The sequence below is a fragment of the Schistocerca piceifrons genome, chromosome 9 (assembly GCF_021461385.2).
Source record: "Schistocerca piceifrons isolate TAMUIC-IGC-003096 chromosome 9, iqSchPice1.1, whole genome shotgun sequence".
Classification (NCBI taxonomy): Eukaryota; Metazoa; Arthropoda; class Insecta; order Orthoptera; family Acrididae; genus Schistocerca; species Schistocerca piceifrons.
The window spans coordinates 129,995,615-130,019,290 of NC_060146.1; the positions used below are offsets into that span (position 1 = coordinate 129,995,615).

The 23,676-nt window shown below is 39.8% G+C and overlaps 1 protein-coding gene across 1 annotated transcript in view; it reads right to left on the minus strand.

The window, feature by feature from the left end:
* The window catches only part of LOC124716933 (WD repeat-containing protein 36), a 110,737-nt gene that overhangs the window by 62,219 nt on the left and 24,842 nt on the right, over positions 1 to 23,676 (minus strand). Inside the window, exons 2-4 of the mRNA XM_047243511.1 lie at positions 19,579 to 19,860; positions 6,829 to 7,056; positions 4,171 to 4,374 (exon numbers count right to left, since the gene is read on the minus strand). Of these exons, the coding sequence (XP_047099467.1) occupies positions 4,171 to 4,374; positions 6,829 to 7,056; positions 19,579 to 19,857 (711 nt within the window). The 5' untranslated portion in view covers positions 19,858 to 19,860. The remainder of the gene's footprint in view (positions 1 to 4,170; positions 4,375 to 6,828; positions 7,057 to 19,578; positions 19,861 to 23,676) is intronic.

Consider the following 23,676-nt stretch of genomic DNA (forward strand, 5'->3'; position numbering starts at 1 on the left):
GAAAATGAGTAATTCGAAGAATTTATTCTGGTGTTGAAAGAATTACAAGGATAGTTTTCTAAACATTCTGAGGACACTGCCAATAACACATCTGTTTCGAGCTGTTTCCAAGACAATTTGCCATTTCAGTTGAAAGCGTCCCTGTGCATGTGGAGAACGAACTCATTGGTATGTAATGTAATTCCCATTTAAAAGTTTTTTTTTTTAATAATAAAACTGACCATGTCCTCGGGAATAGTTTCCACATCTCCATAATGAGGCTGAAAAACATTTTTCGATCAACACATACTTGTGAAAGGCTTTTTTCAATTATGAAACTAAATACAGAATGACTACGTGGCAACCTGAGTGTGAAAATTGTTTTAAATCCCAAGCTACTGGAAGATTCTTACTAATGCCACCTCCAATTGATGTTTATGGGAGAGATTTCAGATGCTTTTGAAATCACATCAACAGCCAGGGAAGGATACGGACTTCCTCCTCTACTTATCAATTGTGTACTTGAGAAAGTGATTCGCAACTGGCCAAAAAGAATGGGTGACAAAGGTTTTGAAAACGGACTCAGGCTTGAATGTAGAAACACTAACTGGACAAGAAAAAAGAAAATTCCCGAATTTTTCTTGGTTAAAAATATGCTTTTTCCTGGGTGAAAATGCTGTTTTCCCCGTTAAGTGACAATATACTTTTGTGGAGCTGTAAAACTTATCAATCCTTTGAATGGTAAAGGTTTCATACACCAACGTAGAACTTTGCCACACTGCAGGAGACGAATTCCATGAAATACAGCGTGGTAGATTCTGAAGCAGAAAAATCAAAACTGTGATGCGCTTTTGTCAGCCAATCGCAGGTCATGTCAAGCGATTTTGCCAGTCAATGACAGCAAACATTCAGAGCATAGGACACGTGATGTAGTCAGCCAATAGCAACATCACTGTTGAGTAGGGCAACCCTACAAATTGGAAAAATTAATGGTTTAAAATAGAGTACATGCAGTGTAGCTACAAGAAAAGCTAAGCTTCCACATATAATATTTCTTTTTTCTTAGTGTATGTTACCCTTTAAGATATATCAGACACAAATTTTAATTAATAGTATAAACGGCTGGTGTTCTGAGCCTGAATTTTTTTAAAGAGGCTGGTCCTCAAAGCCCGAAGTTTTGAACAAGAGTCAAACGCTCCACGACTGAAAAAGTTCTCACACATTCTCAAACGTAACAAATTCACAGGGCATAAAACAAAGTTTGCTTTGAAGTAATATTTCTCAAACCACCATTCACAATATTTTCCAACAACTTGTTAGAAATGTAAACAGTTGTTACGTCAAGCTTGTCGAAATTAGTTTGCTGTTACAAAGTATTGCAGTATCCATCCTAGAGCCTTTGACACATTTTGCTGTCTGCAGACACTCGTGTGTGTATTGTGTTTTCTTTTTGTAAACAGCTTATTTCCTTTGCAATTAAAGCTTTCTTTTGGTGTTATTATCTTGTTTATGTTTTGTTGCTGCAGTATTATTCTGCAGTAGTGGGCCACAGTAAAATTCTTTGTTAAAGTTTCAGTTCTGATCAGTCAAAATTACAAAAATTTAGCTGAAAACTAAAACAATGACAAATTTCTGGCATTCTAAAAAATTCTCAGGTTTTTCCTGGCTGAAAAAATTCCTGCATTTTCCCAGATTTCTCGGGGCTGTAAATTCTGAAGTTGACTATCTAGCCCATGCTGTTTTAACTCATGAGCTCTGTGTTGCGCTCCCTGCTCTACAGATCATTGTTGCTCATGAAGAATCACAATGGACAGCAGGTGGTACAGCGAGTCTTTTAATCTGCCTCCCTAGTCTTTCACGACTGCGAACCTCACATTCTTAGCTGCTACGATGTAGCAACGTGCTACCTAGGGCAAATATGAAGTTATGGAAATAGAAACGACTATTTTAAAAGAAAGTGAATATGTTTACAGAGCTTCTGAAATTTAACATTTTCTTTTCAGAGCAATGGCGGATATATCAGGCATCAAAGTGTTTGCGGTATTAATGTCGAGTAGCATTCTGAAAAAAAGATTGTTACTTTGTCTTTATTTTTTCATTGTTGAGAAAAGTTGCTCACAAGATTATGTAGATCCAAACATGCAAATGATCTGTGTGTCACTTTTTGTGCAGCTTTCGAAATATTTTTTGCTGTATTAAATGATATCACCATGACAAATTGAATGTGTTGTAGAATCAGTCATTCAGCAAGTTGAATTTTGCCAGTCAATAACTTCTAACTGGAGTGACAATGGCAAATCAACATGTGAAACCAAGAAAGGAGTGCCGAACAATTTCACTTCCATTGCCAAAATGGTAAGCACTGAGAACCTTGTTTGAAAAATACTCGATGAGCTGCTTTATGTCGGCCTGGTAATCACTGAAATCAGTACTTTCGTGTAGTTTTAAACAAGCCAGGTGAATGCGGGAGACAATACAACCACAAACTCTATCCACATCTACGTAAGATCACAGACACCATTCATCCAGTCATAGGAGGAGAATTGTTTTCTTTGGCTACATTACCCATATGAGTTCTAAAAGGCTGAGCATCTGGATTTTCTGCTTTGTGAATAAGGAAATGAAGGAGGTGTAGTTCAGTAAGGCAGAAAAAGACCTGAAAGAAGTGAGGATAACACTGAAGGATACCCATAAATGGATTTTGCTCAAGAATAAGCTCCAGCAGCACCTCAGCTTTCTAGAAAAGCAAACACTAAAAACTGGCAAAACATTGGCCGAAGTGTTGAATGAATTGTAGTAGTAGTAGTAGTAGTAGTAGTTGTTGTTGTTGTTGTTGGGTGGTGGAGGTGGCGGTGGTGGTCTTCAGTCTGAAGACTCGTTTGATGCAGCTCTCCATGCTACTCTACCTTCATCTCGTATAACTAATGCAATCTGCTTACTGTATTCATCTCTTGCTCTCCCTCTTTGATTTTTACCCCACCCCATCACTTCCCTCCAATACTAAATTGATGATTCCTTGATGTCTCAGAATGCATCCTATCAACCAACACCTTCTTTTGTCAAGTTGTGCCACAAATTTCTTGTTTCCCCAGTGCTATTCAGTACCTCCTCACTAGTTAACAATCTATGCATCTAATCTTTAGCTTATTCTGCAGTATCAGATTTCAAAAGCTACTCTCTTCTTGTTTGAACTGTTTACCGAGCGAGGTGGCGCAGTGGTTAGCACACTGGACTCGCATTCGGGAGGACGACGGTTCAATCCCATCTCCGGCCATCCTGATTTAGGTTTTCCGTGATTTTCCTAAATCCTTTCAGGCAAATGTTGGAATGGATCCTTTGAAAGTGCACGGCCGATTTCCTTCCCCGTCCTTCCCTAACCCGAGCTTGCGCTCCGTCTCTAATGACCTCGTTGTCGACGGGACGTTAAACACTAATCTCCTCCTCCTCCTGAACTGTTTATTGTCCATGTTTCACTTCCATATATGGGTACACTCCAGACAAATGCCTTCAGAAAAGAATTCCTTACAAATTTATATTCAATGTTAACAGATTTCTTTTCTTCAGAAATTCTTTTCTTGCCATTGACGGTCTACATTTTATATTCCCTCTCCTTCAGCCACCATCAGTCATTTCGCCGCCCAAATAGCAAAAATCTACTACTTTAAGTGTCTCATTTCCTGGTCTAATTTCCTCAGCATCACTTGATTTAATTCATCTACACTCCATTATACTTGTTTTATTTTACTTGATGTTCATCTTATATCCTCTCAAGATACAGCCCATTCCATTCAACTGCTCTTCTAGGTCCTTTGCTGCCTGTGACAGAATTACAACGTCATCGTCAGATCTCAAAGTTATTTCCTCTTCCTCAACTTAAATTCCTCTGCCAAATTTTTCTATGTACTGGGGATATGCTACAATCCTGTCTCACGTCCTTCTCAAGCACTGCTTTCCTTTCATGCAGCATAGGAAATGAATGTGGAAATACTGGGCTAATGTTAAAACTCAGGTACAAGGAAAAGAAAAAGTAGGACTGAAATAGGATGGTCTGGAGAAAGCCATTATGAAAAGAGGAGAACTGTGGAATAAATAATTTACAAAACTGATATCCCGAATAATATTTTTCCTTCATCAATGCAAGAACTTTGTGAATATCCCTTCCACATATATGCCCATGTGAGAGCAAATTACCTGCACAAGTGTGGCAATGCTTTCATCAAAGCGCAGATTGTGCAGGACGATTCGGCCGTCTTCCAAGCCGACAGCCACCACGTCGACAGCTGGAGATTGGGCGAGCACAGTCACTGGGGACCTCCAGCCTTTGAATGTGTGTATCAGTGCACCTTTGTGAATGTTCCACAGCTGCATCTGTCCCTGTCTGCTCCCCAGAAGTATCTGCAAAACAAACAGAAATAAAATTACATCAAATAACGTGTAAAAGGAGGTAAAAGGAGCAGACTACATCTTCCATAATCATTAAAATATGGGGAGTGAAAACAGAAGTAACAAATTTCAGAATGCCTAAATCACTTTAGCAGAGCATTTCTTCAACTACGTTGCCATCTTCAGATCTTGTGCACTACTTTTCCAGATCCAAAGATGGCAACACAGTTACTCGAAACCAGTAATTTGAATAAATGACCTACTAAAGCAAATTTTCATACAAATCTAGATCACAGAGAGAGAGAGAGAGAGAGAGAGAGAGAGAGAGAGAGAGAGAGAGAGAGAGAGAGAGATACTACTTGGGATTTAGATGTAACGTAAACATCTGTACAATCAGCTTGTCAGCTCATGAGCCAAGAGGCTGGATAACATACAGATGATGTCAGCTGACAGACAGTTTGGCTTCAGGAAGGACAAAGGCAACAGAGAAGCAGTTCTGAATTTACACTTAATTATTAAGACAAGACTTGGGTCATTCTAGTTTCTGTACACTTTCTAGTAGAGTTATTACATTATGTAATAAACATCTGTACAAGACTGGCTTCTCATGTAATTTTCTAACAGTGTGTTTTTTGCTATTAGGATTTTAAAAATGCTGCATTTTGTTATTCGAATTTTTCTGTATATTTTAAATGGAAGACTTGCTATACTTAACTTCTACTGCACTTATATTGTAACCGTGTGTCTCCACTTTGTTGAGTAGGGGAACTATTCAAAATGATATAAGGCTCTAGCTTATCCTTGATGTTATCCTACCTGTATATTGGCCTAGTAGTAAATGAAACTAAGGAGAAATTAGTAAATGGAATTACAGCTGATAGAGATGAAATAAAGACCTTGGATGTTTTCTGATGACACTGTAATTCTGTCAGACACACAAAACGACTTCAAAGAGCAGAAGAATGGAATGGATAATCCCTTGAAAAGAGGTTATAAGACGAACATCAACAAAAGTAAAACAAGGGTAATGGAGAGAACTCGAAATAAACCATGTGATGCTGAGGAAATTATGTAATGTGGCATTAAACACAGTAGACGAGTTTTACTATCTGCACAGAAGGGAAAGAAGGGAGGAATACAAAATGCAAACTGGTAAAATAAGAAAAACATTCCTGAAAAAGAGAAATCTGTAAATATCAAATATAGGCTTAAATGTTAGGATGTCTTTTCTGAAGGTATCTGTCTGTAGTATAGCCTTGTATGGAAGTGAAATGTGGACAATAAGCAGTCAGAAAAGAAGAGATTAGAAGCTTTCGACATGTGGTGCTACGAAACAATGCTGAGGGTTAGACAGGTAGATCATGTAACCAATGAGAAGCACTGAATAGAACTGGTAAGAAAAGACTTTTGTGTCTCGACTTAACTAAAAGAAGGAACTTCTTGATGTGACACACAAAATGGTTTAAATGGCTCTGAACACTATGGGACTTAACTACTGAGGTTATCAGTCCCCTAGAACTTAGAACTACTTAAACCTAACTAACCTACGGACATCACACAAATCCATGCCCGAGGCAGGATTCAAACCTGCGACCGTAGCGCTCGCACGGTTCCAGACTGTAGCGCCTAGAACTACTCGGCCACCCTGGCCAGCCTGTGACACACACTGAGACATCAAGGAATCATCATTTCAGTACCGGAGGGAAGTGTGGGGGTCAAAACTGTACAGGGAGACAAAGGCTTGAACACAGTAAGCAGGTTCAGAGGTATGTAAGCTGTGGTAGTTGTGCAGAGATCAAGAGCTCACACATCATAACTAGCACGGACAGCATCAAAGTCGTCGTCCCTCAGGAGACCAGAACAATAAAAACCAATCTAAAGATAGTTGTTTCACAACTGAAACCAGTTATCCAACTGTGACCAAGACAAACACTTTACTGGAAGCTATTACAGATTTAAGTGCCACAAACTATGTCAGGCCTCACAAAGAAATGAAATCTCTTGAAGCTTTTGAGGTGCTGTAGATGCCAGTTTGGTATAAAGGAGACTGATACAACAACTAACCAGGATGGCTCTTGAAGACCTGATAATGAAAGAATATTAAGGAATACAACAAGGATGAGACAAGTGGATAGGTCACACAAAAAGACACAACCAGTTCCTTGTAAACATTCTAGAAAGAAAGCTAAAGGAAGATCTCATTAGCATTTTCAAAACATTTCATAAAATGTAGGACTCGATAAGAATACCAAAATGAATGAGTAAGCAACCAATTGTAAAACAGATGAAGCTGAAGTAGATTGATAACATAGTGAGTGAAATGCACAGATAGCTTAGCTGTCCCCTCACACAGCTATTCACAAGAACACACATCATCACATCTAAGACATGATAACATGTCAAAATAGCATTTTATACTAATAGTAACATTATCGACATGCCATAAGAAGGAAACACCCATCAAACCTTGTTGAGGTACGTGCTCGGGTGCACCAGTGCAGAGGGCTCGAACAAACTGCATTCGAAGCTGAGCTCCGTGTAGACATCCTCAGCCTTAATGTCCCACACACGCAACACTCCTCTGCTGTCCACCGCGACCAGGTGCGGACCAAATGGCAGCAAAAGCTTCACATCTGGGCCACCGGGCTGCCCATAGGTATGTTGGAGTTCTGCACCACGCCGCCACGCAAATATCTGCAACACAAATAATTATGTCTGAAGTGATGACATAAAAACAAACAAAAATAAAATAATGAAAATTTTCACCGGTGGTGTCCTCCAACACTTACCAATGCTCTAGGCATTGTCTCTTTCACCATCTGATGGGACGTGGTCTGAAAACGATTTCTGATAAAATCAAAACCAGTTACCATTTGGATGCTTCATTATTAATTTTTAATGAATCCTTGTGATCAAAACTGATCTGTATTTGAATCAATTGGTCGAGAAAGGAACTAAGTCACTTTTTTTACATAAATGTATTAAACAGACCAAGACGCACGTTATGCCAACACAGATACAGAAAGCATAACAGAACATAAACTTGGTGCCAACTTTGTGATGTGTCATGGTTATTGTTGACTGTTGTTGTAGGTTATTGAATGGCATCTTTCAAAATGTCTCCCAAATGAAAGTGAAATGAAAGTGAGCATTAGAGGAAAAGAATCAAGTACTGACATTTATCCATTCAACAAGTTTATTGTAATATAAATTCCATAGTATGCACTACAGGCTTTGCAATTGTTTGATAAATTCCGGATGCCGAATGGAATGTTTCTAACGTATCAGTGAGAATGATCACATTAAGATACTTTCAAACTTTTTAAACATGGAAAAAAATAGTCAGGATATTTATCTAGAAGGGTTAATTGTGGCAGGTGAAATTTCGATAAGAAGGCCAAGAAAAGTTGTCAGTGACATTGACAGCATCAAGAAACAACATTCCTTTGTTTACCATGCCACTGTCTATGGTAGAAGAATTCATGTCTGCAAATTTGCTTTTCTCAGTCTTCATGGAATATCACAGAAATGTGCTTATTTGCCAGTTACTAATTCAAGGTCAAATTCCAAAGGACACGCATGGGCCAAATCCATGCAGGGCCAAATCGAAGCACAACAAAAATTTTGGAAAATGTAATAAATTTGACAGATACCCACATCACATCTTTCCCACTCAAAGAATCTCACTAGGCTGGGAAGGAAATGAAATACCTAGATGCACCCTTGGATCCAAAAACTATGCATGATATGTTCCTTACGAATCATCCAGAGGTAAATATGGAACACTACTTCCATTTTCGAGAAAATTACAATTTTCCTATTGGTCGTACCCAAATTGATGTATGTGGCAAATGTAAGAAACTTCCCGCTAAGTTGAAAGGTCCACATACCTCTGACAGTAGTAAAAGAGCTGCACAACTTGAGTTGGATATTCACAAGTGGTGCAGCAGGACATTTTATCAATTCATTAGAACAAATGAGCAAGAACGTATGGGCAGGAATGACATCGTTGGACTAGCTTTTGACTGCAAAACTTGCCTCTACCAAACGTCCCAGTGTAGGAAACATTCTATTTACGTCAGCTGTGGGTTAATTGTTTCTGCATTTATGATATAAGGTCCAGGCGTTCCATGATATACTTGTATCATGAAGGTGAAGCGAAAAAGGAAGCAAATGAGATCTCTTCATTCCTGTACCACTACACTGAAAACTATGTAATGAAGAATGTTAGAGAAGTACACCTGTTCTCAGACATAACATCTGATCAAAATAAAAATAATGCTGTAGTAAGGATATGCCTTCCATTGACAGACTGGAAGATTTTTAAAACAATTACTCACAGTGTTCCCGAAAGAAGTCATTCGTTTCTCCCTTGTGACTGTGCATTATCCATGAAGGCCAACAACAACTTCACAAGGCATCCAACCACATGTCAGCATGCTGCCACCCTCACAAGACAATATACTTTGCAAAATGAGAGAAGGTAACTGAAGTCGGCAACTAGTGAATGAAATAGTTTTTAGACTTTCAATAGTGTTGGTATAAATGATCACAGAACTATGGTTCTTAAGATGTTATAGTGAAATGTGGAATTACTTGTTACAACAGAAATGCTGCTGATGTTCTGACTTATGTCCAAGGAATCCAGCAGAATATGGCTATTGACTGTGGTTGTATGAGGGCAGATCAAGTAGTGGAAACAACCGCACCAATAAATGAATCTAAGCAAAACAAAATCTATAGTACCAACAGCAGTATTAGTAGGTGGGTAATTGGTTATGGGGTTCATAATAATTTTATAGTGGTAGAAAGTAGTAGTAATATTAGCGTTTTTGTAGTATTAATATTTTTATTTTTCATAATGTTTAAAGTACCAAGAATAATTCCTATATACATTTTTTTGCTATCCACAATAATGCAAGTTGTATGGCCTTTGTTAACTTTTCCGATAATACGCTGTTATTGTGAATAATAAATAAAAAAAAAACAAACAAATACATAAGTTAACTGAATTCTACGTCGCTGCTGGGCAGAACATGATCATTATATTAAGACAGAAAAAACTTCTTAATGTTCTGCAAAATTATGTTTATTTGGTCATGCGTTAGCTTTCAGCTTCTTACACAATCCTGGGCATATAGATATTAACACAACAAGACACTTATTTATCAATTAATGAAAAAACATAGATACAGATACGGTAATCCCAAAGCAACCATACGGCCACAAATAGGCAACTTCCCACACGATGTCACATTGCCTCATATCTTTTCCATTATCTGTGTCAGCCTTTCGAACGGAACAGCAGGTCATCAAACGTATCACTTCCTGCAATGGCTGGATTGAGCAAGATTGACAACGTACTACGAAAACAGAATGTGCATAAGATTAAACCATTTTGTACAATGGGCTACAGAAATTTAGCAGTAGTTACAAAGCCTGGTGCACAATCCCATATATCGGCAACATTTCAGACAAACTTGAAAAAAATTAAAGTCTCAAGACTACAGACCTGCATTTTATAATACCAATAACTACCTGAACTTGAGAGAAGCTGGAGATTGCGGAAGAAAGATCGAAACTTTGCTGATCATCTTTTAATAGAAGAACATTCATAACATGATGCAGAATGTGAACACTTACAGTCTGTTATGAATGTTAGCCTTTTTGGCTAATTTAATTATTCGCACGTGACAAAGTGCAACATTTTCCTCTGCAAACACTCTGTAACATTTTTGCATCTTCTGTACCAATAATATCTGTGTAAGTTGTATAAATACATGATTAAAGACCCCCAGGATGCTACCAAGTTAATATTTATTTAAGAATAAAACCAAAATGAAACCTCTATTGAAGAGAAGCATTAGCAAAGTTGTTAATTATCAATGCGCGGTTAGGCACAGACAAATGAAGAGACTTTTTGTGCAGTTTTTTGTTCTAGACACACAAACACACACACGCACACACACACACACACACACACACACACACACACACACTAAGACTCTCGTATGTAGAAGGACGATGAAGATGTGCGACTTTAGATATGAAGTATTGCAATCTTGATGTATCAGATGTGTGCCTGAATAATATGATGTTAGAAAACAATATCAAGCATTTTATTTATTGAAGTAAGTGAAGATGAATACTATAGGAAGAGGATTTTCATGATTACGAAAAGCGTCGGTGTTCCCGGAGTCTGCTGCCGGCAGCTTCAACTAAAAGGTCAGCAAAGTCCAATCGCCAAGAAAAATTAAGATAAGCACAGACATTTTAGTAATGCAATCATTTTCGGTATTTATTTATTTAACATTACAACTGTCAACCCGTGTGAAAGGACTTCAGGACATCGGTCGTGCGTAGTGTTTGTTAACTATTGTTATAGTAAGAAATTTCTATGTCATCATTATGAATTATAAAAAAACAATTGCCTGTATTTTCTGTTTGCATGAATCATGACGGGGAGCAAGTAACGCAAAAAGGCAAAATTGAGGAGAAAATTTTTGAAAGGAATAAGAACTGGACGCAGGTTATGTAAAAATTTTCCAAAGTAAGCTGTTTTGTTCAACACAACAAAGGTAGGATGGCTATGCAAGTTGCTTGCATGGTTACGCTTTGTAGTGCCTCTTTTGATGTAGATAAAAACCTTTTCCTATTATTCCCTTCCTTGAATTTTATTGGCGAAAAATTTACAGGAATTTTTCAGTGTGATACACATTGTCAGTAAAACATAACGAATTGTGACACAATAGTTTGCACATTATAATAGATGATTATCAAATGTAATAATTAGCGTATGAAATTTTAACATTTTTGTGAAATTTCTATATTTTGCATATTCATATAACATGGCCGCAACAGTGGCCGACGCGCGGCAACAATGCCATGCCTTATGCTGTACCGCAGCTGACATTTGGACAGCAAAATAACTGCACAGGAACACAAATTGGCGACGTACACACACAGTGCAACTCACTGAAATTTCTCCATTGTTGATAGCGATAGCGGAAACGCACTCAGCCAAGATGGTGTAGGTATTGCAAGATCGAACAATTGAAGTTCATGCGCCATGCATGCCTACTGCAGAAGGTTTATGCAGATCAGAGATGAGTGTCGCAGGAGTGAAAAATGACAGCGACACTCCACATCAGAATAACCTTGAAGACACAATGTTTACAACTGACGAGACAATGTCACACACCTCCCAGAGCGACATACCACTCATGAATGTTTGACACAGAATCTGAACAGTCACATAAGATATGAACATGGTAAAACAGCAACAAAACATTGTTACGCAAGATCTAAATGCAATGAAGCAAGAACAAAAACAAATATTCAAGGATTTGCAAGACATGGTCTCACAAAAATTCGATGACTTAGTCAAAAATTATCGCACTGAAATTGATAAAAATTGAATGATATGAAAACACAAGTAAAGCATGAAGTAATTTCTGAAGTTAATAGTAATATTATGCAGGTAAAACAGAAGGTAGATTCTTTTAATGACCATCACGACTGAGTTGTTGTTGTGGTCTTCAGTCCTGAGACTGGTTTGATGCAGCTCTCCATGCTACTCTATCCTGTGCAAGCTTTTTCATCTCCCAGTACCTACTGCAACCTACATCCTTCTGAATCTGCTTAGTGTATTCATCTCTTGGTCTCCCTCTACGATTTTTACCCTCCACGTTGCCCTCCAATACTAAATTGGTGATCCCTTGATGCCTCAGAACATGTCCTACCAACCAATCCCTTCTTCTGGTCAAGTTGTGCCACAAACTTCTCTTCTCCCCAATCCTATTCAATACCTCCTCATTAGTTATGTGATCTACCCATCTAATCTTCAGCATTCTTCTGTGCACCACATTTCGAAAGCTTCTATTCTCTTCTTGTCCAAACTATTTATCGTCCATGTTTCACTTCCATACACGGCTACACTCCATACAAATACTTTCAGAAATGACTTCCTGACACTTAAATCAATACTGGATGTTAACAAATTTCTCTTCTTCAGAAACGCTTTCCTTGCCATTGCCAGCCTACATTTTATATCCTCTCTACTTCGACCATCATCAGTTATTTTGCTCCCCAAATAGCAAAACTCCTTTACTACTTTAAGTGCCTCATTTCCTAATCTAATTCCCTCAGCATCACCCGACTTAATTAGACTACATTCCATTATCCTTGTTTTGCTTTTGTTGATGTTCATCTTATACCCTCCTTTCAAGACACTGTCCATTCCATTCAACTGCTCTTCCAAGTCCTTTGCTGTCTCTGACAGAATTACAATGTCATCGGTGAACCTCAAAGTTTTTATTTCTTCTCCCTGAATTTTAATACCTACTCCGAATTTTTCTTTTGTTTCCGTTACTGCTTGCTCAATATACAGATCGAACAACATCGGGGAGAGGCTACAACCCTGTCTTACTCCCTTCCCAACCACTGCTTCCCTTTCATGTCCCTCGACTCTTATAACTGCCATCTGGTTTCTGTACAAATTGTAAATAGCCTTTCGCTCCCTGTATTTTACCCCTGCCACCTTTAGAATTTGAAAGAGAGTATTCCAGTCAACATTGTCAAAAGCTTTCTCTAAGTCTACAAATGCTAGAAACGTAGGTTTGCCTTTCCTTAATCTTTCTTCTAAGATAAGTCGTAAGGTCAGTATTGCCTCACGTGTTCCAGTGTTTCTACGGAATCCAAACTGATCTTCCCCGAGGTTGGCTTCTACTAGTTTTTCCATTCGTCTGTAAAGAATTCGTGTTAGTATTTTGCAGCTGTGACTTATTAAGCTGATAGTTCGGTAATTTTCACATCTGTCAACACCTGCTTTCTTTGGGATTGGAATTATTATATTCTTCTTGAAGTCTGAGGGTATTTCGCCTGTCTCATACATCTTGCTCACCAGATGGTAGAGTTTTGTCAGGACTGGCTCTCCCACAGCCGTCAGTAGTTCCAATGGAATATTGTCTACTCCGGGGGCCTTGTTTCGACTCAGGTCTTTCAGTGCTCTGTCAAACTCTTCACGCAGTATCATATCTCCCATTTCATCTTCATCTACATCCTCTTCCATTTCCATAATATTGTCCTCAAGTACATCGCCCTTGTATAGACCCTCTATATACTCCTTCCACCTTTCTGCTTTCCCTTCTTTGCTTAGAACTTGGTTTCCATCTGAGCTCTTGATATTCATACAAGTCGTTCTCTTATCTCCAAAGGTCTCTTTAATTTTCCTGTAGGCGGTGTCTATCTTACCCCTAGTGAGATAGGCCTCTACATCCGTACATTTGTCCTCTAGCCATCCCTGCTTAGCCATTTTGCACTTCCTGTCGATCTCATTTTTGAGACGTTTGTATTCCTTTTTGCCTGTTTCACTTACTGCATTTTTATATTTTCTCCTTTCATCAATTAAATTCAATATTTCTTCTGTTACCCAAGGATTTCTACTAGCCCTCGTCTTTTTACCTACTTGATCCTCTGCTGCCTTCACTACTTCATCCCTCAAAGCTACCCATTCTTCTTCTACTGTATTTATTTCCCCCATTCCTGTCAATTGCTCCCTTATGCTCTCCCTGAATCTCTGTACAATCTCTGGTTCTTTCAGTTTATCCAGGTCCCATCTCCTTAAATTCCCACCTTTTTGCAGTTTCTTCAGTTTTAATCTACAGGTCATAACCAATAGATTGTGGTCAGAGTCCACATCTGCCCCTGGAAATGTCTTACAATTTAAAACCTGGTTCCTAAATCTCTGTCTTACCATTATATAGTCTATCTGATACCTTTTAGTATCTCCAGGGTTCTTCCATGTATACAACCTTCTTTCATGATTCTTAAACCAAGTGTTAGTTATGATTATGTTGTGCTCTGTGCAAAATTCTACCAGGCGGCTTCCTCTTTCATTTCTGTCCCCCAATCCATATTCACCTACTATGTTTCCTTCTCTCCCTTTTCCTACACTCGAATTCCAGTCACCCATGACTATTAAATTTTCGTCTCCCTTCACAATCTGAATAATTTCTTTTATTTCCTCATACATTTCATCAATTTCTTCGTCATCTACAGAGCTAGTTGGCATATAAACTTGTACTACTGTAGTAGGTGTGGGCTTCGTATCTATCTTGGCCACAATAATGCGTTCACTATGCTGTTTGTAGTAGCCACGACTGAGTAGAACAACAAATAAAGAAAATCACAAACACAGACATTGAAAGCCACACAAAACCAGTTGGTTTTGACATGAAAAAGGTAACCATTGTCATTAACAAACTAATAATGACTGTGAAGGTGCACCTCTTGCTGTAGAAGAGCTACATTAAGGGTAGCAACATTAGAAGTTGACTCAGCATGCACTAAGAAGGAGAGAAAGAAGATATCGTGAACAAGGTAAACATTATCCTACAAGCCGTGGAAAATAGGATCCACAATCTTTTAGAAGAAAATATTACCAGATCTCTAAACAGCATGTAAATAATACACAGGCTACAGTGAACATACCCCAACCTGTTGGTATCTATTCACAAATTGTCACGTGTCCCACAGCAGGTGCCAGTGACAGTTGTAGATTGCAAAATGTAAACATATCCACAACTCCCAACACCTGAACAATTACCAGCCAGAATTACAGGTAACTACAATAACAACATAAATGCGAGTCTGTCGACTATTTTTGCATACCAAGGTTTGCTGAGACAGCAACAGTTTCCTACATTCACTACTGAAGGTAAAAGAATGAATCCCATATTATTTATCACTACTTTTCGTCATGTATTACAACGCAACTGGATGGAAGCACAGAAAATCATATTTGTCGTGCAATACAGGGTTATTACAAATGATTGAAGCGATTTCACAGCTCTACAATAACTTTATTATTTGAGATATTTTCATAATGCTTTGCACACACATACAAAAACTCAAAAAGTTTTTTTAGGCATTCACAAATGTTCGATATGTGCCCCTTTAGTGATTCGGCAGACATCAAGTCGATAATCAAGTTCCTCCCACACTCGGCGCAGCATGTCCCCATCAATGAGTTCGAAAGCATCGTTGATGCGAGCTCGCAGTTCTGGCACGTTTCTTGGTAGAGGAGGTTTAAACACTGAATCTTTCACATAACCCCACAGAAAGAAATCGCATGGGGTTAAGTTGGGAGAGCGTGGAGGCCATGACATGAATTGCTGATCATGATCTCCACCAGGACCGATCCATCGGTTTTCCAATCTCCTGTTTAAGAAATGCGGAACATCATGATGGAAGTGCGGTGGAGCACCATCCTGTTGAAAGATGAAGTCGGTGCTGTCGGTCTCCAGTTGTGGCATGAGCCAATTTTCCAGCATGTCCAGATACACGTGTCCTGTAATGTTTTTTTTCGCAGAAGAAAAAGGGGCCGTAAACTTTAAACCGTGAGATTGCACAAAACACGTTAACTTTTGGTGAATTGCGAATTTGCTGCACAAATGCGTGAGGATTCTCTACCGCCCAGTTTCGCACATTGTGTCTGTTCTCTTCACCATTAACAAAAAATGTTGCTTCATCACTGAAAACAAGTTTCACACTGAACGCATCCTCTTCCAAGAGCTGTTGCAACCGCGCCGAAAATTCAAAGCGTTTGACTTTGTCATCGGGTGTCAGGGCTTGTAGCAATTGTAAACGGTAAGGCTTCTGCTTTAGCCTTTTCCGTAAGATTTTCCAAACCGTCGGCTGTGGTGCGTTTAGCTCCCTGCTTGCTTTATTCGTCGACTTGCGCAGGCTACGCGTGAAACTTGCCCGCACGCGTTCAACCGTTTCTTCGCTCACTGCAGGCCGACCCGCTGATTTCCCCTTACAGAGTCATCCAGAAGCTTTAAACTGCGCATACCAGCGCCGAATGGAGTTAGCAGTTGGTGGATCTTTGTAGAACTTCGTCCTGAAGTGTCGTTGCACTGTTATGGCTGACTGATGTGAGTGCATTTCAAGCACGACATACGCTTTCTCGGCTCCTGTCGCCATTTTGTCTCACTGCGCTCTCAAGCGCTCTGGCGGCAGAAACCTGAAGTGCGGCTTCAGCCGAACAAAACTTTATGAGTTTTTCTACGTATCTGTAGTGTGTCGTGACCATATGTCAATGAATGGAGCTGCAGTGAATTTATGAAATCGCTTCAATCATTTGTAATAGCCCTGTATATGCAAGCTGATGTGCTTTTATGGCCAACTGAATTGGCCGAACGTTGGAGCACTTATATCCAATTTGAACGAGCTTTCCTCAACAAATACTGGTCTGAGCAGTGCAAGAAAGACTCAGACGCGAAGTTTTCAACCCTCCACCATTCAATGGCAAATACGGTAGTCTACGTGGATACTTTGAAAAATACCTGAACAAGACGCACTACTGGACGAAACCAATATCACAGGCAGACGTGTCAAAAATTTTGAAAAGTCGTTTACCATCTCACATTACAGAAAAATTAGTCACAACACCCGCGCACAACACTGAACATTTTCTGTCAGTGCTCGATTCTATCCACTTAATCTGTACCCAACAGAGCAACAGAAAATCAGGCACAACAGCAATATAGTTATGTAAATCAGTCAGGCAAACATGATTAAAATACACATCAAGGTTGGTACACACGACAGCAAAATTACATACCCAAAGGTAATGAGTATGGTAACTGGAATGGAAAAAAACAAACGATTTAAAAGAAATTTCCAAAAGCAAGCAAATTCACTATCACAAGGCCCTATGCCGAATATGAATAGAAACAGTCAGCCGCAACAGTGGCCGACGCGCGGCAACAATGCCATGCCTTATGCTGTACCGCAGCTGACCTTTGGACAGCAAAATAACTGCACAGGAACACAAATTGGCGACGTACACACACAGTGCAACTCACTGAAATTTCTCCAGGTATTGAACTAAGTCACACTACGACACCGGAAAACAACAAATGGTCGTAGTTAAGCCTCAGGCTATGTTGTATATAGCTTAGTATTTAATTAAATCTCTGTGTACGTATATCAATAGGTTCCTTAGTTCTTAGACAGTAGATGTATTTGTGTAGTACTTCCGATTATTTTGTATTTAAGTTAGGTACATATTGCATTCCTATTTTGGCTGCACTTTCTGCCAGCCTGTCGCGCATGCGCACAGGTCAATGTCTCCTCTCCTGCCATCAACGAGTATTGTTGAGCACGCGACAGCTGAGCCATAAGCTAATTTTGTTTATACTTTTGCTTTGCATGAAGCAGTGTATTAATTCTCATTGCTGTTAATTTTATGCCTATGTATACAGATCAAAAGAATTACTTATGTCTATACACATTACTTTATCTTAAAATATACTCCGGAAGAAAAGTTACACTTTGAATTATGTGCACTATGTACAATTATATTGCGATAAAAAATAAATGTTACCATGCTTCGTCATTCTGTTTTCCAATTTTTGTCAATTTAGTATCCTTTATTTAGTTTGCCAATTTTTGTCAATTTAGCATCTGTAAGAGTACTCGTTGTCCGTCAAAATTTTGTCTTATAGTGTCATTTCTGCAATGGGTCCCTTTGGTATGGGCAACTCCCACTCATTGATTTGTCGGAACATCAATTCATTAGGTGTGAAACCTGTTGAAGAATGTGGAAAGTTATTGACAACTTGCATGAAAGGAGTTGCGTATTCTACCAATCGGGTGTGTTTGTCACGGGTGTACGTCCTAATAAGCTGGTTAAATACTTTAAAGACTTGTTCAATGGGGCTTGCTTCTGGGTGAAAAAGGCTTACTAATATGTGCTTTATGCCCTGTGAGGTCATAAATTGTTTCCACTTTTGCCCAACAAAGTATGAAGCATTGTCAGTTAGTAGTCCCTTTGGTTTACCTACTCTACCTAGTCTACCTCAATTCTCTTTCTGATATTTGTGGCTGTTGCATTTTTAATGGCATACATTTTGATATGTTTCAAGAAAATATTGTATAGTGCTACTACATATCTTGCTCCTCCTTTACTTCTTGGATATGGACCAGCTATGTCCAGGAATACAATATCTAGAGGGTTTTTTTTGTGAATATTGGTTGTAGCTCAGTACTCGTATATTTTGACACATTGGACTGTTTTGATTTTTGACATATTGCACACTTTCTTAATACCTGTAAGACTCATCTTCTCAAATTTGTTATTTTCCAAAGTGTTGCAATTTTTTCAGTATATTTGTCTACTCCATAATGTCCCCATACTTCATGAATGTGTCTCATAAATTTGTCGATTTAATCTTCAGGAATACACACACGATATCGATCAGATTTTTAATGTTGCCTATGAAACAAAATGTCCTTGTACTCCTAATACCATTTACTTACCTATCCACCTACACCTTGCTTAAGGTTTTTCATGACTTTACTCCATCTGTGATCTTGCTGTTGTATAATTTTCATTAGCTTACAAAACTTATGGTAATCAGACTGTTGTGTTGTACCTTGCATTCTGAGTTCTGCATCTTGCTCTGTTAATTCACCAAATTCCTCTTAACCTTGTGGTAGCCTAGCCTAGACAGGGCATCTGCAATAGCATTCTGACTTCCTTTAATATAAATGATTTCAAAATTGAATTCCTGTAAATATAGGCACCACATAGCTAATCTACGGTGCAATAGTTAGCATGTTAAAAGAAATTACAGTGACTGATGGTCACAGTGTACGTTGGTACTTTTGCCCCACAAAAAATATTCAAACTTTTTAAATGCCCATATTACCACTAAACTTTCCAATTCTGATACAGAGTAAAAGACCTTTCTGCTTCCAATAATGTGCAACTAGCAAAACAATGGTTAAAATGCCATGTTTCACTCTAAGCTACACACAAATTGAAGTAAACAGCGCTAGCACATGAAGAAACAATATGACACTTCGTAAATGATTAATCGGTACACATTATTTCAATGAACCAAAGTTCCTTGGCAACTAGTCCATGATATCCTCATACATCCTTGAACCAGTAGATGAGTATTTCCCTTCATCCTTCCCAAACAATGGAGGTGGTGCCAAGCGTAATTGGGCCAGCAATGAGCAATGTCCCTTTCTGTTTGCAACATTCATTAGCCACATTAAGATGGCCTAAGAAGTCAAATGCTAGTTCGTGACCAAATACATGCAGTTTTGCAGAACATTAGGAAATGTTTTGCTTTTTAATATTAAATCAATAAGTCCATAAAGGCGTGAACATCAACTGGAGCCAATATCCAGTTTTCCTACCTGTGAGCCGGCCGCAGTGTAGACGTGGTAGGTGTCAGCCGCAAGGCAGGATATGTCCTCTGCATGCTGCGGGCTGGTGCTGAGCAGGGCAAGGTGGGACAGCCCATACGTGTGGAACGCCTTCCCGATACACGTCACGACCAGGTGCTCCTTGCGGGAGCGTATGTACCTCAGCGCGTGTGGCACGTGGTTGCTGACCAGCCCCAGGGCACGGGCAGGAGCGAAGATCCGGCTGCCTGCCCTGCGCGTCTGTGTCACTGTTGCAGTAGTGGATACCATTTCCTGAAAACGGGTCATTATGTAGAGTGTATAGCACAGAGGTGGTTTATCCGTGTGGCACACGGCCCCACACTGTAAGGAACCCTGCAGCCACACTGTCCATACTTTTCTAGGGAGCATTAATGATCAGAAATTTTGAACTGAAACAAATAATTCAATTTAGGGTTATATTTGAACACTTGTAAAGTATTTTTAAAGCACCAGCAATATTTTTAAGGCACCAGCAATAATCTCTCATCAACCTGAAACCGTGTATATCTTTGAACCTTTGAAGAATATACACTGCCGGGGAAAACAATTAGTACATCAAAAAATTAGTACAACAGAAATGATGATGTCAATTCTGATCTGATGATGGCATATGCCGCCAGGAAGACAGTAGATGTACAGGTAACGAATTTAACATCATCCACCAACAGATAGTGTAGCAGCATAGCAACCAGAGCACCATCTGTGTCTACCCTTTAACAGGGAATGCTCAGAGCAGAATAGTCTGTGTGTTGCAAACATGTGAAGCAAGCAGGCAATCATTCCATGGAGATGCACTTGTGTTTCCTACAGTCAACAGTGAGTTTGAAGGGGTCAAACTGTGGCCTTCTGAGTAGGATGGTCATTCTGTAGAACTGCCACACAAGTTGGACATGCTGCATCAGTTGTGCAATGACGCTGGCATCAGTGGTCACATGAACATCCTCACACTTGTAGAGGAGGTTCTGGACTTTCACGTAACATAAATGCCTCCCTGGATCATCATACTGTAAAGGTGGCTGTGGCAGAATGTACAGCTATCATAGCACAGATAAGAGGTCTTGTTAGCCCAGACACGCCAACACGAACTGTCGGGAACCGGTTATTATTAGTGGGACTACGGGCACGCATAACTCTAGCCCAGCTTCCACTCACACCACAGCATTGACGTGCACAGCTCAACTGGTACTGTCAGAGGATCCCTTGGAAAACAGAATCGTACGCTGGGGTCTTCAGAAATGACAGCAGATTCTGCCTGCACGCAAGAGATAGTCATTTGCACATACGATATAGACTTGGTGAGCACTGTCTCATAAAGTGCATTCGTCCAAGAGACACTTAAGGTCTGGGGCGCGATAAGCTACAACCCCCATTCACCTTTGCTGTTTCTGGAAGGAACACTAACAGTGCTCAACACACGTAAAATGTTTGTTAGACTTGTTCTTTTGCCATTCTTGCAACACAAAGGTGATGTGCTGTTCCAATAGGAACACACTGTCTGTGAAACTCAATGTGCTCTGTAAGACGTGCAGCAAATTCCCTGGCCAACCCGATCTCTGGAATTGTCTCTAATCGAGCACATGTGGGATGTGATGGGACGAAAAGTGACTCGCCTACCAACAATCATTACAGAAGCATGTGTACAGGTCTAGCAGGTGTGGAATAACATATCGTAGGACAATACTTGCTATCTGTGCAATTGACTGGATGCCAGAGTTCAGTGCCTACATTGCCATCCATGAAGGCTGCATCTCTTACTAATACGCGAGTTCAGCATGGATCAATATTAGTCATAATTGCACTTCTTTAGGGGACTTTAATATATGATATGGCAGCAAAAGAGTTTTTTGTTACATGATATGTTCACCTATGGTTGCTATGCATTATTACATATATACTGCATGAGATTGGTTTCTTCAGATTGTCAACAAAGCTTGCCTGCAAATCATTTTCATTTGTTTTTATAACCTGGTACCTATTGATGTAGGTCACTAAGGCTGCAGTTACAGTGGGACCAACATCAGTGGATTTCACCAATGACTGACTGCGGCCACAGATCACCGATCTTTTCAAATCAGTGCGCCAGCACATGAGCAATCTCACGAAAAGTCCACACAGTATCGGATTTTTTAATTTTTTATATTTATGACATGTAAAGTTCAGAACCCAGATATGAAAATTCCAAAGATGTTCAATGCAACTCTAAATAAAATCAACTTTGAATTTTTCTGGGCATCTTTAATATCCCAAAGTCAGATCTATTTTTTGACAGGCAGCTTGACTGTGAGGTAAAATTGGTCATCCACCATAAAGGGGACCTGGGTTCGATTCCTGGCTGATGGAGGATGAAATACTTGAAGATAGGGGTGGGGAATCAGTAGCACTTGAGACGTAACTGATGATTTGAATCCCGTTTCAGTCACTATTTTTTTCATCTTTCTTTCATTCAGTTCAAGTACCTAAGTCATTTAAATATAAAATACATCAAATATATTTTAATTAACATGCACACTGATAAACCAAAATGTTATGGCCACTGCCCACCACAACACTGGATACTGCCTGGTGGCACTGCAGGCACATGACGCAGTAACAAAAGTACACTACTGGCCCTTAAAATTGCTACACCACGAAGATGACGTGCTACAGACGCGAAATTTAACCGACAGGAAGATGATGCTGTGATATGCAAATAATTAGCTTTTCAGAGCATTCATACAAGGTTGGCACCAGTAGCAACACCTACAACGTGCTGACATGAGGAAAGTTTCCAAGCGATTTCTCATACACAAACAACAGTTGACCGGCGTTGCCTGGTGAAATGTTGTTGTGATGCATTGTGTAATGAGGAGAAATGCGTACCATCACGTTTCTGACTTTGATAAAGGTTGGATTGTAGCCTATCGCGACTCTGGTTTATCGTATCGCGACATTGCTGCTCGCGTTGGTCGAGATCCAATGACTGTTAGCAGAATATGGAATTGGTGGGTTCAGGAGGGTAATACGGAACGCCGTGCTGGATCCCAACGGCCTCGTATCACTAGCAGTTGAGATGAGAGGCATCTTATTTGCACGGCTGTAACGGATGGTGCAGCCACGTCTCGATCCCTGAGTCAACAGATGGGGACATTTGCAAGACAACAACCATCTGCACAAACAGTTCGACGATGTTTGCAGCAGCATGGACTATCAACTCGGAGACCATGGCTATGGTTACCCTTGACGCTGCATCACAGACAGGAGCGCCTGCGATGGTGTAGCCAATGACGAACCTGGGTGCACAAATGGCAAAATGTCATTTTTTCGGATGAATCCAGGTTCTGTTTACAGCATCATGATGGTCGCATCCGTGTTTGGCGACATCACGGTGAACACACATTGGAATTGTGTATTCATCATCCCCATAATGGTATATCACCCAGCATGATGGTATGGGGTGCCATTGGTTACACGTCTTGGTCACCTCTTATTCGCATTGACGGCACTTTGAACAGTGGATGTTACATTCCAGATGTGTTATGATCCGTGGCTCTACCCTTCATTAGATCCCTGCGAAACCCTACATTTCTGCAGGATAATGCATGACTGCATGTTGCAGGTCCTGAATGGGCCTTTGTGGACACAGAAAATGTTCGACTGCTGCCCTGGCCAGCACATTCTCCAGATCTCTCACCAACTGAAAACGTCTGGTCAATGGTGGCTGAGCAACTGGCTCATCACAATATGCCAGTCACTACTCTTGATGAACTATGGTGTTGTGTTGAAGCTGCATGGGCAGCTGTACCTGTACACGCCATCCAAGCTCTGTTTGACTCAATGCCCAGGTGTATCAAGGCCGTTATTACGGCCAGAGGTGGTTGTTCTGGGTACTGATTTCTCAGGATCTATGCACCCAAATTGCGTAAAATGTAATCACATGTCAGTTCTAGTACAATATATTTTTCCAATGAATACCTGTTTATCACCTGCATTTCTTCTTGGTGTAGCAATTTTAATGGCCAGTAGTGTATGTAAGCAGAGCAGAAACGGGCAGGGAATCACTCTAGTGAAGATATGGATTGCAAATGGAGA